General features: G+C 32.0%; 1 protein-coding gene across 14 annotated transcripts in view; it reads right to left on the reverse strand.

The window, feature by feature from the left end:
- LOC143193448 (uncharacterized) overlaps nucleotides 1-15,635 on the reverse strand; it is a 161,439-nt gene that overhangs the window by 66,484 nt on the left and 79,320 nt on the right. For 9 of the 14 annotated variants that reach the window (XM_076399658.1, XM_076399652.1, XM_076399656.1 and 6 more), the window contains one exon: nucleotides 311-536. In XM_076399658.1, the coding sequence (XP_076255773.1) occupies nucleotides 311-536 (226 nt within the window). Of the gene's footprint in view, nucleotides 1-310; nucleotides 537-8,469; nucleotides 11,989-15,635 lie in introns of those variants that run through there. The other 5 variants (XM_076399660.1, XM_076399663.1, XM_076399662.1 and 2 more) reach the window with 5 other exon arrangements.

Raw genomic sequence — 15,635 nt, forward strand, 5'->3', positions numbered from 1 at the left:
CAATGAAAAACGATCATATTACAAATTTAATTATTGATTGATTACTAAAGATATCCAATCTGTTTAAAGGAAATGGTTGCAAAAACCTAGCAATAAAAATTATTCTATTCCCGTAGCATTAGTTTGAATTTTGGGCCATTATAATAAACTACTTCTCTATAAACAAGGGTATAGGGTATATAGTAGAGGAGCTGACAACTGTAAGAGTATGAGGAAATAAATATTAAATCAAACTAGTAGGCTTCCAGAAATGTTTCGACTAAGCCATCTGAAGAAAATCATTTTCATATCATTTTCAAATCATACTTACCAGTATGCAATCTCGTGTGTTGTTGTACATGGCTTAGTTGTTTAAACCTTCTGTCGCAATAGGAACATTTGTATGGCTTTTCGCCGGTGTGGACTCGGATGTGTTGTACCAGCTGGTGATTGGAACTGAACGACTTCAGACACTGTTGACATTGGTGTGGCTTGACTTCGGATCGTCCGCCGAGATCTCTGGCGTGCATTTGCATTGCCGATTTGTGCATGAAGATCTGTAACAAGAGACAGAGACACCGGTCAGTTGGAGAGTAGAACAAGGATAGGTTGTGATGTAGTGTGTCTGAAGTGGCGGTGTGAATGGTAACGAAGATGTCAAGTATTAGGTCAAGCCTAATTAGATCAGACAGGAATAATAATTGTTTCTTGCGACATCGTTTTAGTTCAGTTCTTTCTCGAACGGTTGAACGACAAATTCGTAATCGGGCGTTTATCTCGAGAGCGAAAAAGGTAATTAAACCTTTTTAATAAGCAACATTTTCACAATTAAAAATAGAAAAGTATTCCGCTTATATTGCGAAATGAGACTTCTTGTAGCCTGCTACTAATTTCTAAACGTTTTTCTTGTCTCGATCTAACCTTTTTGCTTGACCAGATGCGTAACATAAACTAATTCTGATGGTTATTTTTCAGTATCTGTTACCAGAGGATACATTTTATTATTGTTTCAATTATTTTAATGGGTATTTTCATAAACATTATCTTAATATTTTTTCTAGAATAGATTTTTTTAGGTTGATTTTTAAGTATATTTATTAATAGGAACATTTTTCAACTTAATTGAAAAATATTTCAAATTTCTGAGATCATGTCATTGTTACTGTTGTATGTGTTTATGTTATTCATTTTTTATTATTTTAAGGATCTTACCATCATGTGGGTGGTGACCATTTTTCTTGTTTTTGGGGGGCTTATATGATGGCAACAGAATCGAAGTTGTTCTTTGAAATATCAATCTCAGATTTACTGCATATTTTTCAATAAATAGGTAACAAGTTGAATTACGTTAAGAACAGAAGCGATATAGATTAGTTTAAATGTATCTAAGTCGTCAATAATCAAGGACCAAATATTTTGTTATTATGTGCTAATATACTGAGATGATAGATATATTTTGTTACCTATTAGAAAATTGTCAGCCTCCTTTGATGTGGAAATAGCGAGCACTAGTATTTTCCCATATTTATTCCAATCAATATATTATTGTATCATAATATATGGGTATATGATTTAACTTTTCTTATGTCCCATTTCTGGTTACAAGTGAGACAGGAATTTCTTTGTGAAAAATATTTGAATTTTACTGTTTAGTAACGTAATTTATGAATAAGAACTCTCTCGATGGACATTAATGGAATTGAAATGTATTGATAGGTCAAAACGATAAAAATACTAAAAAAAGCTAAAAATGTACGCCCCTGGTCTCAGCCTTTCTGCCTCTTTAATCACTGAATTTCTCTGCTTACCTGCCTCTCGCTTTAATTCGTCATTATTTTACTTTTAATATTTCATTAGAAATTAAACGTTTTTTTTCTTAGTTCGCTCTCTCTATCTCTCTTCGGAAACTGTCACTTTTTGGCCTTTTTGGAAATGACTTGCGCCCGGAGTCCGTTGGAAATTTTAAGGGGAAATTAAAAGTTCAGAAATTCGAGTTTTAATTAATGAGAGAAATTATTATTGTAGGTAGGTGTTTTGAGTGGAACAATTATTTTAGAGACCAGAGTTAGGACCTCCGATATTTTTTCTTTTCTTCTTCTCACCGTATTCGGGAATAGAAGAGGTTCTGGAAATATGGGCCAACTAGATATTAAAATTTTATGGATTTTTCTAATTTAACCAATCTAATTTTAATTGCTTGATTATTTTATCTATTTTACGTGCACACAATTGATTTTAATATTTTGTGGTTCTTAGTTATAACACAATAATATTAATATGCTTAAAATTCTGACTATCTGCAGATAATCTATAAATAAAAATTTAGTTTTTATATCGGGTTATATTCATGAAACATGTACTGAAATAACTCTTAGGCCGGATTCATCAGACGTTTACCATTTCGATTATTACTATATGTTAAAGAATGACCAGTATATGAACTCAGTAAATATATATAGACCAAACCATTGGCATGTATAACGAGGCACTTTAACCTAGAACAATAATTTAAGTGTATTTCAAAGTAATTCTATTAAGACTGGGGTCAATAAGATAAGAAAACTGACTTAATACATTATATTTTCCGTAATATTTATAGAGTGAACATCCAATAAAATTATTTAAACAATAATAAGCTTACTATGTTCGTATGGTTGTATACCATTATTGCTAAAATCTAAAACATTACATAAACTAATACATTGATAAAACAATATACATCAAAATTTGGTATTATTTAAAAATTTGTTATTTGTTATGAAAATCTGATGAAGGAAAAGATTTTCCCCTTGGGTTTCGAGGATAGCAATGAAAGTTTGAATGCTTTCGTTGAGTCAATAGTACCGAAATGATGTCTAGCAGCAGATCAAATAAGTGTTTGAAATTATAATTATATATGGAAGTTCTGAGATTATAGAATGGGGGTAAAAAATAACAAGGAGTTATTTTTATTATTTGTTTAATAATTACAATATATATATATATATATATATATATATATATATATATATATATATATATATTTATCAATTTTTGTTCATTTAGTTTAATTGACTCAAAGACCTTTTTGAGATCTCTGACAATGTTCATAATTTTTGTTGCTAAACCTTAGTATTTATTATGAGAATCTAAAGAGTGAAGATCTTTTCCTTCATTGTTTTGGAATAATTTACTCAGAATGTCAAGTTTGAATGCTTCAATTGGGTTAAATCCACCGGAACTGATATTGAGTAACAGTTTTGTCGTTGTTACGATAGATAGCAACGATGAAATATACAAAGGAGGCTGTTCTCACGCATCAGGCAACATTTTGTCTCTTTTTAATTAGAGTAAAACGAGAAGGAAATATTTGCTCCGGGTGTAAAAGAAATTTTGCATTTTTACAAACTACATTTGACAGTATATTCGACGTCATCTATTACGTGCATTTCTGTTTTAAGTGCTATAGGGATTTCCACAGGATGTTAATGTAAACTGAGGAATATATTTTGTTTAAACTGGTGTAAAGAATAAACTACAGTGTACGACCAATTTCTTTATAAGAAATAAATGTTCTAGGCAAGTAAAAATCTCAATATTTCTTTTAAAATAACCGAATAGTTTTTAAAAAAATATATCAAAAGTTATTAAATTTTCTGAAATTTTCTCAGCTCAAGTTATATATGTAACTATATTGAGTTATATATAACCTGATGACTAATATACGAGGTCATATTTACGGGGTGATTTTCTCTGTGTTACCCACTCTCTGAAATATTACCCAATGGATGATTATGAAACTAATGCTAACTTTAACCTTTTAATTAATTTAGAAATACATGATTATACCATGAAATCAATAAACACCAAATTTCAATAACTGATTTCTTAGCATTGCTTCTAATCTTCTACTTCTAATATTTAAAGAAGTGTAATTATACATGTGACTAGAGTAGGTTGTGATTGTAAAGTGAAGGTAAACAATTAGAACGCGCTTGTTTTCAATTATTCATTATTTTGAGATATGAAAATCTAATGAGTGAAGTCCTTTTGCCTCATTGTCATGAAGGTTTTATTAAGAATACCAACGAAAGGTTGAATGCTTCCTTCCGTTGTGTCAGCGCCGAAGGTAAGATTGAGCAGCAGATTTGTTGTTGATATGAAAAATGTTGTGAAAAATTATATTAATTATCTTCATATTAATGTAGCATTATGATCTTACTTTTAATTAACCTTTTAATTAATTCAGAAATATTTAATTATAACGTCAAATGTATCAATATCAAGTTGCAACCAATGACTTCCACTTTTTTACTTTTTTACCAATTTACTTCCATAGGAAATTAATTAATATAAATTGAGGAACATTTTTTGTTCAAAGTGATGTACCGAGTAAACTACATGGTAATCCGTATCGTTTAGGAAAAATATATGTTATGGGTATATTACAATCTCAAATCTCGAAGTAATTCGGTAGTTTTCGAGAAAGAAATCCCAAGAGCTGTTAAGTTTTCACTAAGTCAAGGCATACTAGCTTCATTCAGAGCGAGTGGACTCTATTTCCTCAGCTCTATGGTACAGCTTTATGCAACTATATTGAGTTATATATAACACGATGTGTAATATGACCCCGTGGTGATTTTCTCTGTGTCCGAGACGTTATCATGCGATCGACATTCCGGACCATGTTCTACATTAGACGATATGAGCTTTTATACCGGGCGTTGCGGCCATCTCGGCGTATAGCGTCCGTCCATCGTCATTGTAACGATATTAAACACAAGCCGGATCGATCGTTATCGGAAACGAACGCCTCTGAACGCTAAACGACAACATTCTCGAAGACATTAACACCTGTTTAAAAACCAAATTCGAGCGGTCGTTGGAATAATCGCCGGGACGAGAAAGAGCAGCTTCGGATCGGGCCTGACCCGCGCGCCCACTCCGCATACGAATGCGACCACGGAGTGGCGCACACATGTTCAGGTCTCGAACTCAATTAAAAGTACTTCCTTGTTCGGGTCGCCGTTTCGGAAAAATCGGATCTGTGCGACGTGGGCTGAGGTAGTGCCGTGCGACGGGACGCTGCCGAGTCCGAGCTCAGCGGTGAGTGGATGGTGCGATTGAAACGCTGACGTGGGTACGGCTTCGGACGCGGTAGTGGAGTCCTGACGGGAACGGCATGAATGAGCGCGTCTCTCATCTTGACGCTTTTCATTTAAGCGACTGTCAAAGGGGACAAAAAGCCCGTAACTTATATGCGGCCGTGGTGTGCGTTCGGTTTTGTACGTTTCCGAGGCGGTTTGTTTTCTTTTCTGATGCCCAGCCTCGTCGTGGTGGTAATGGTGGTCTCGGCATCACTACCAATTACGCAACTTCAACTCAACCTAACATGGTCACTTCTTTAATTCTATTTTAAGGCGAAAGAGGCACTTCTATTTCAATGAATATATGTCAGGGCTATACATTTTATAAGGCCTATATAAAGTAGCAGTGAACTCACGTCATCAAGATGTATAATGTATTGCCTATTGCAGATTGTAAATTCGTTTTAATACCAGACGATATTTTCTTTCTCATTTCATGCCAGTTAAACAGAGATACAATGCTGCCTGATACGTTCGAGCATATTACCGAATCAGCCTGCAAAAGTCGTTCCGTTGTTCAATGTCTGCAAAATTCTTCAAAACATCATTCATTCTTTTGATAAATTTTAAATCGCTACATGTTAAAATAAACATAACATTTTTATTTAATTGTTTTATTTTTATATATGGAAGCTAAAATAAATTAAACGTAAAAATTAAGTTCGGCAACATCGCGACGTCTTGACGTCGTAATTGAGATGACGCGAGTTCACTGCTATTTTGGATAGACTATACAACAGATGGCGTTTCTATGTTTGAAATCGCATCGGTTACATTTGTAACCAATTTCATGTTGAAGCGTAAACAAAAACATTTTTCAGTGCTTTGAATATTTGTACCAAGTAAATCGCAATTTTTTGCTTCAATCAATGACAACTATACTCCATCAATTTCAATATGTGAAAATTGATTTCGATGTTTTAAAAGTGCTGATTGATTCATTTGAACCAAGCATTGCGCGAAAAACCGTTGGAATACGAGCGAAAACACAATAATGTTATTGTTCAGCCATTGGCCACCCGCCATATTCTTCAGGCCTTGCTCCTTCTTATGAAGATACAAAAATGGGTTGATTCGAGGATAGCCTCAAAATGTGTATGGTTCTTTCTAGATGAAACCTGTAAGGTGGAGAATGTATTGGCTATTGATGGAAAATACATTGTGCCGTTTTTCACAATAAAAAGCTTCAAATAAAAAAACTTTAAATTTATAGGTCTAAGAGTATATATTGTTATTACTATTAAAATTTGTATGGATAACTGATTTCAATGATAACAGTAGACCACCCAATTTTGATTCCAGAATCTTACTTTACCTCTAATTAAAATATATACCTCTAATATAACTCTAATTAAAATAACGCAAATAACAAAATTCTAGATTATTTTAGATAAGTATGTAATAAATACTATAAAATAAGTGGTACTATAGCTATTAAGTCATTCAGTGTTTCCTGAAACTCATCACTAATAGGTGAAATGAACGAAGAATTGCAAATCTTAGTTACGATGTTTACGAAGTGATGCTCTCTTTACTGTTGCCAAAAAGAGCCTTAGTTAACATAAGAGGTTCTATAATACTGGAAACAAGTGTTATAAAGGACCCATGAAAATCGACTTGATAATATATTCAGCAGTTCACTATTCATAACATCAAAACTAAAAAAAGGTAAAGGTTGTTTTCGTTTTCTCAATTTTTTAATACATAATTATAAGAATCAGTCGATCAGCCCAAAGTCAGGCTTTTGATAATGTCTACCTTATATTATATTAGAACTCGATAAAATAGCAAACAATATTGATATGGGTATTATGCTCCAATAATTAGACCAAAATGTGTAACTCACGGTGTAATTTAACGATTACGGTCATTTGTAAGTGCATTAAAACATATTCAATCTGATCCAAAATAAATTTTTTACATTTCATTTATATAAGGAATTTCTATTGCCTACTGCTAAACGTGGGCTTCGAACCGCGGTCCTCTCATAAGCCTACCGACTAACGGGAGTCCAGAGAAGGAATCATCATGTCTTACCAATATAGGTTGCTAGCATGAATGGGATGACGTTCCTTTGTTGTATTTTACACTTATACCTATGGGAAATCATTCAATACTGAATTTCAGCAGGATCGTCCTGTCGGATTAACCACTGCGAGCTGTTGAATTACTAAGTGTAATAACAAAAACGACCTATTGTCTATTCAAAATTATTTTGTATATACGTCATCTAAATTTATGATGTCAAACGTCGCAATGTTGCCACATCAACTCTGAGTTTTAGTTCAGTTTCCTTGATATACAACAAAATTCTAATCTAAATAAAATGTTGTCAAATATAATTTATTTTAACATTGTAGTACATCTAAAATCAACAGTTAATTATACAGCCACAATAGTTTATAGGTTAGAGTTATAACCTCTTATCACTATTGCTTTCAAGAATTTTGCATACGTCTGACAACCGGACGACTTTGACAGGCTCATTCGTTTACGTGTTCGAATTAATCAGTCAGCATTATATCTCTTTTTAACTAGAATAAAATGAGAGGGAAAATATGATTTGATTTTGAAACGAATTTTCAAATTGCGGCAGGCAATACATTAAACATCTTGATGGCGTATGTACAAAAAAGCTCTAAATAGACTATTGTAATGTATTGTTCTATTTTAATTTGCGGTTTTCAGCGCAATTAATATCTGACTCATATATTATATATAAATATTAAGATACTGATAGAACTTATTAATTTATGGGGTAAATTGATATACAAAACCATTCTTAAATTATACTTAAAAGTATTATATTCCTTTCTGTTTTTGATATATGGGCTGAAGATTAGGAAACCAAAAGGGAAATGTTAAAGTTCAAAATACAAATATGACGATCGCATCATGATTATCGATTTTTACGCACCAATTGGACCAAATGGTGTGAAAAATCAAGCACGTGGCTGTTAACGAATTGTAGTTTGCACCGTAACCAATTGGGCTCAGGTGAGCCTGATGATTTTTTACGGTGTAAAATATACATTGGGTCGGCCTGATCGATACTCTTGGGGGTTATTATTTTTCCTTCCCGACGATTATGTACTTCCGCATCCCTTATACTTTTCCTTCGCCGACCATAATGTCTTTTTTATCTCGCGAAACAAGAAATAAGAAAGGGGTAAGTTGTAAATTATCATTTTAATTCGGCGCGTCAGTGTTTATTAAGCATGAGATTCTGAAAAAAGTGAGCATTATGCGGAAGCTATAAATTTTTATGTAACTGAATGATTTTTGAATAACCGCCAAGAATTTTAGGCGTATTCGCAAGCTTTAGGGTTGTTTAGACGTGTACAGTAACGTTACTGTTTTATACCTGCGGGTAGTCAAATGGCATATGCATACTCGGATATGCGGGGAAAGGAAATTGGCCTCCATACATTCCTGATGTACTGGCTCCCGAATCGAAACCAGCATATGGCAAGTTTAAATGATTGGTACTGGTCGGGGTGTACATTGGAGCGTTACTCCCACTCCAGGACGTGGCTGTTGTTTGATTACTCGATATACCACTCGCTGATGACTCTGTCGTGGTCGGAGCGGACGCTTCGCTGGCGCTGGCGGTACTTGTACTGTTTATTGGTGCCGACGGATATGCCGAGTACATTTTCCTCAAAATTCTCTCTCTCTATTTGTCATTCTTCTATAAATACTGGAGACGTTGATACAGGAGATCGGGCAATCCGTCGATGATAAGTTGATTATTGTGTTGCATGATATCTAGTTAACCCTGTAATTTTTGTTTTTATATAGCCCCGTAATATCGTGTAATTATAATATACGGTCATATTATTGGACAGAAAAGTGAGCGGAGGTTTTTTTGCGTTTTGCAAAAGTATGTCAAATAAAACAACTGGTACTTTAGGCATGCTTTAACTACGTTTATATACGCGTTCGCCATTAATAACTATTGAAATTCAGCAAATGCAAAACGTTTCACAAGAAAATGAGACGCGGGAACGGGTATGTTTCTAATTACGTTCACCTTGGAAGAATTTGGATAAGAAACTATTTTTATGGCGAAAAAAGCGTTACCACTCGTAAAAGTTCCGATGATTTTATGCGCCGTTCTGAAACACACGGTAGAAAGGCCGACGGGCAGACTAGACCTTAATTGGTATAATTTGCAAAGCGATCGGTACAGTCTCAGGTTATGTAGTTCGTACCCGCTAACTCAATTGTTTTTTCTCGGTTACATGATATACATCATCATCTTTCAATATAATATTTTCTTATTCTATTCGAATATTGATAATTAATTTAGATAAAAATGAAATTTGGAAAAAAAATTAAACATCCTTTGAAAAGGATGTACCAGAGTCAAAGGGATTCTATATGTAATTATTTAATTTGTATTGTGTATAAAATTACCAAAGAAAACAATAGTAGTTCTACTGACATTTCTCTGTCACTTTATTGATATATGATTCAATTAAACGATTAAATGAAACTTAGACAATTGTTTAAGATGAACTTAAATAATAATAATGCTGCCGTTATTGTTTAATACATTAATATAATCAATCTGTATAATTGGTTCCATATCAAAATTAATCTCGAACCTTTTTAAAAATGCACATATCTTAACAAAACCTTCGAGACACTCTTTATACAGTAGTAGATTAAGGATGAATAAACAAAACGAAACCTAATTAACATCGTAGAGGATGTGGGTTGCCTCTAATGGTATGTTATTATGTAGGGGACGAAATTATATTTTTATTTTTTTACAGTGAATGAAACTGGAAAATGCACGGTTTGGCCGAATAAAGTGGTACCTCGGCCGATGTTGATATTTAGCGACGATTACCACTGGAAATGGTAAATTGAAGCTTACGCAGCGCAATTGTCATAATTGTTTGTTATCGAGAAAGTTATGAATGAATGGAATCGGTGAAACAAAAGCGGCGTACTTTTTTTATAGTGGTGCCTTTCGGTGTCATACAGGACATTTCCATTTTCAATAACGAACAATTATTGAATCGGTTGCAGTTGCTTTTTTTCGGTTCGCAGAACATTGACCATACATACACATTCATTGTTTTTGACTGATATGGTTGAGTAAATTGATTTACTGGGTTTCGAATAGGATTTCAGATATTTGTTCGTGCATCATATGTACTGTAAGATGTGGAAGATAGACAATATGGAAATATTTCTCTAACAAAAGTACTAGAAAGTTGATAGAAACCTGAATATATCACCAACCCATACAAGAAATTAAATAAAGATAGATTGATCTCAAGCAATTAAAAAAGAATCCACTGTGGATTAATATAACATATATACAATCAATTAATAAATATAGGAAAACTTTGTCCAGGTCAATTTATATAAAAATTGAAGATGTATTCATAAACTATTTGAGGAGTTATTATATTTTTATATAAAATAATTATTTTATCAAATGTTATCCACCATAATTATTGATTATATTGTGAAGATGACAGACAAAAGTGTAGACAAAATTACGGTAATGGAAAATTTAATAACAGATATTTTGAATTTCGAAATATTGGTTATCGATTATTTAGTTAGTTAAAAAATTGCAGAATATTATATATATCAAAATGGGAAAATAAGAGAGAATGACAATTATTTTCTGACCGGGTTGCAGAATCTCCAGTAAGATGATAATAATTTTGAACAGTAGAATCTTAGCTACTTAAAGGTTAAAATAATTGAAGAAAATATTTCTAATTATACGAAAGTAATCATTTTTAAAAGTAAATTGCACCTTGATTTTTGCAGTGACATTTGGTCTGGTTTTGCTAATGATTCAAATTAAAACTTATCTGATTGTTTTCTAATACACCAAAATAAGATAAAAACTGTTGACTAATAGAGACGTTCTCTTATTATTACGAAACTTAATAAGACAAAATTATGATCAATTATAGGCGAATCCTTAAAACATCAGAAGCATCTGAAGCGTTTAAGAATAAAAGCGAAATCATTAGGCAGCGTAACAGGATTTAGATCTTCCTTTTTTGTCAGTAACTTGTAACACAAAAATCAACTAATGGATGGATAGATAAAGATGACAACAGAAAAATCAATATAAAATTAATAATAAAAGGATATTAACATGAAACATAGAAAATAAATAATAATGACCTTAAAGGATAGATAAATATTCTTGGATAGTTACTGGATGTGCATTTGGTCTGGTTATGGTGATGATACAAATTAAAACTTATCTGATGCATTTTTAAATACATCAAAATAAGATAGGTAAATTATTGTCTGTAAAAATTATTGACTAATAAAGACGTTCTCGTATTATTACATAACTTAATAAGACAAAATTATTATCGATTATCGCTGAATACTTAAAACATCAGATAAATCCGAGGCGTTTCGGAATAAAAGCGAAATCATTAGGTAACGTAACAGGATTGAAATCTTCCTTTTTTCCGTCGTTAACTTGCAACACAAAAATCAACTCATCGTGGTTATTACGTTCACTTTTCGAAACAGGAAAAAAAATGAACCGTGGCGCTATCAAAGCACACTATGCGCCAATCCGGGCGAAAAATGCGGCGGCAATCGTCACCATTTACCGACGACGACACGACGAAAACACCGAACCGAAACAACAAACATTGCAAACGACTTATTACGCAACCGTTTATCTATATCGGAACCGTAAACTTAACCGGCTGCATTTTCCCGAAAACAACTCGATCCGCAAGTGAGCCAATCTAACAAAAGACTGATCAATTAATAAAATATTCTTTGATATTTATAATTCAACATTTGACGGGATACATATTATAAATAATTTCTCGCTTTTATTTCGTTTTGTTCGTATTTACGCAAAATTCAATACTGTGACCGGTTGGTTGTTACTTTTAGCCTTTTCTAATCTTGCATTCGTTCATGTAAAACATTTGATTATTTATTCGCCCGAGCGGTATTTAAATAATTAGCTGTTCTATCAAATTTAGGTCAATTCAAATCAAACTATTGATAAATGCACTGCGAGAGATACAAAATGCAGTTTTCTCGGCGGCTGGCTCTGTTGCCAGACGTTTTTTTCCGTCGCATTTTCCGTTTGCTAAATGGGCCCTGACTCGCTCGTTGTGTTATTTAAGATTGCGTTTTTTCCCTCCTCCTCTTATTTTTTACCGTCTCTCTCTCCCTCTACTCCGTTGTCTTTTTGCTTGGCTGCAGCGACCACTATCGGAGCACTTAATGAATTTTATGGCGCTATTAGACTGACAACTAATTAAACGGATATTTCTAAATTATTTTTGTTATAAATGCATGGGTTGAATTTTGTCGCAACGTCGGCTACGGCAGAAAACAATCGTGGGTACAGCCTACTTGATTTGGATACTGGCCTTTTTTCCTTTGTAGTGTTAATATTCAAATTTAACACTAATTCTAAAGGTCAAACATATCGTTACCCAACGATATGGGTTGTTACATTATATTAGTTTGATGACTGTTCAGTTTGTGATCTGACTTGTCTGTTTTTTTTTTGTTAAAGACTATCTTGATTTAAATACTTAATAGATATTTATGTGCTGAACATGGTGCCAAATATGTCCTAGTGCCCTAAAGGGCCTAAAATATATAATCTATTCAAAATAATACTGAACTCACGTCATCACAATGTTTAATGCGTTGCCTATAGCAATTTGTAAATTAGTTTTAAAATTAGACAATATTTTTCTTCTCATTTTACTCTAATTAAGAAATGATGCAATGGTGTCTGATGCGTTCAAACATGTAACCGAATCAGCCTACAAGTTCTGCATTGGCAAACGTTGTTTTAACGTTTTGCTTGTTTTGAGCAATTTCAAATGTTTATTATTACTCTAACTGAAAATGACAAAATCGTTAGATAGACTCAGAAAGAGATTGCCTCAGAAACAACAGGAACGATATAATATACGCATTAGATGTACTATAATATTGAAATAAATTATATGCGATAAATCAATTATATGTTGATGCGGCAACATTATGATGTTTGGACGTCATAAATTTAGATGACGTGAGTTCACTGATTTATTGATCAGACTATATATTTACTTAACTCATCTATCCATAAGTTCTGGAAATATCCAAATACTATTTGCTCAAGAACTACTAGTCTGAACTAAAATATTTATTCTTTATAATTTTCATTTAATTTAGCGAATATAGTTTTCTAAGATTAATATTAATATCTTAAATACTAAGTTTTAAGATCAAGAATTAAGATTTTTAACAAAATATGTATTAATTTAACTCATGTATCCACAAAACAAACAAACAACTATATACTACTTGCTCAAAAAATATTAGGCTGGTTACTTTCGATACTTTTAGATATCTTTTAAGGAAAAATTAAAGATATTTGTTAGATATTTTAAAAATATTTTAATTATTTGTAAAAAAAAACCTTTAAAATATGATCATTTCGAAATATCGATATGTTTCTTGACGGACGATGTTCTTAGTCTGTACTAACACTTTTGTTCTATGTTATTCTCATTTAATTTAGCCAATATAGTGTGTGAAAAATATATGATAGATTATTGGAAAAAAATATATTTTAAAACATTTTTAGGTATAGAATTATGCGTTATTCGATATATCAAAAATCAAAGTTTGATTTGTCAATTATCGCCGATGAATAACAAAAATTGTTAAATACTATATATATACTATTTTCTATTTAGCAGCATTATTTGCTGTTTAGTAAACTATACAAATAACATCGAATGAAATTTAAAATCAAGTCTTGTCTATAAAGCGGACTAGTAACGATGCCGTGCCGAACCAATGAAATTAAAAATCCTTATCAAATTTTTGTTACCAAGAGAACGAAACAAACGACTGTCGTATTTGTCTAAGAAAAGGACAAGGACGATTCAAAAATGACGATAGGTCAACTGTAAATATCAATTTTTCCTCATCCCGACCAATATATTTGTTTGTCGTTATCAATTTAATGGCCAAAAATATTACTGCCGTTCAATTTTTATCTTGCGTAAACAATATTTTCAAGGAACTATCGCCGTCCTATTGGCCGAAGATAAAAAATAACGATTTATTAAGTATTTTTCGGTAAATAAGATGGTGGCATATTTGCTTTTTACAAAAATAAGTATTATATAAGTTAGGCAAGTTTTGATTTATTTGAACAAAAATCGATTAAGGAATATTAATGTGAATTATTTTAAAGGTGTATGTTTTAATGTATACCTATGAATGGGATCAAGGAGGTAAACTTAGAAGATTTCATTAAAGGTATATTTTACAGAATAACATATATTAGAGTCATTCTTTACCAACTCGGGTTTATTTGAGCAACAATCTCAGCTTTGGACACCATTGCATCTGGCCTTGGTTATAGACATGACTGGATTGGTTGTTCTTTATTAGATTCTACATTTTTGTCTATAAATAATCATAATTACAGACATAAATCTACAGCCATATCCAGGGGAATTAGCGACTATCAAAGCAAAAGATCTGTTCAGTCGATTTCATGGACCACTACGGCATATAGCTATTGATGATGGGACAATTAAACCATATTACTAAGATGAGACAAATTATAAATCTAAAAATAATAACTCCACATATTATAGAGAAGAGGTTGTTAAGAGTTTGTAGGATTAATTTCTTTTATTGAAAACTGTTAATACTATCACATTAAAATTCAAGAAAATTATCCATTTGGAAGTCTAACAAGTCTGACTTGTCCAACTAATATTAGCTTAAATTAGTGTAAGAAACTAACAGAAAAAAGAATGAACTTTCATTTATAATTAATAAATCAAATTATTTTTTTTTTACTTGAAAGACTTGAAACTTGAAATGAAGTCATAGTTAGCGGAAACACATAAGATCGTTACAAAGACTGACCAATCAAATAAAACTGTTTTATTAAACTTGAACAGATATTAACTCGAATTGTTAAGTTACTATTAAATGTGTTCCATCATTAGAAGATTTTATTTATTTTTTCTAATTTCTGGGAAATCCCATAAAATGTATTGCTTTCTTTTACTGATACGAGTGTTTTAGTTTTCAGGAAAATGACAAAAGGTCATCATATAATATATGTTAGAATATATATAACGATTAAGTTTGGGTTTCAACGGATTGTTAGCGGCACTAAATTTGTGTAGCTTAGGACAGTAACATGATAATATGTAAGTTTGAAGATCATTGTTTATATTATGCTAAACAATAGTATTTAAGAAATGGAGGAACTATATTCTGTTACAAAGCAGCTTTAGCTCAAATATTTTGCGAAAATTATGATTTTTAATGTTGAAAAAGAAGAAATGGACTTATTAGAAGTAATGTTTTGATATGAGTCGTTATATTTATAAGGTAAATTATTCTATAAAATGTTAAGATATGATTAACTGCTTCACCGCTAATGCGTCAAATGAAAAACAATTGTAAGTAACCTTTAGTACCTTCATAACATGTTTTTTATGATTATAAAAAAGAAATAACTAATTTTCGAAC

The sequence above is a fragment of the Rhynchophorus ferrugineus genome, unplaced genomic scaffold (genome assembly GCF_030347505.1).
Source record: "Rhynchophorus ferrugineus isolate W39M unplaced genomic scaffold, kcgeb_rfMv2 rfM3, whole genome shotgun sequence".
Classification (NCBI taxonomy): domain Eukaryota; kingdom Metazoa; phylum Arthropoda; class Insecta; order Coleoptera; family Curculionidae; genus Rhynchophorus; species Rhynchophorus ferrugineus.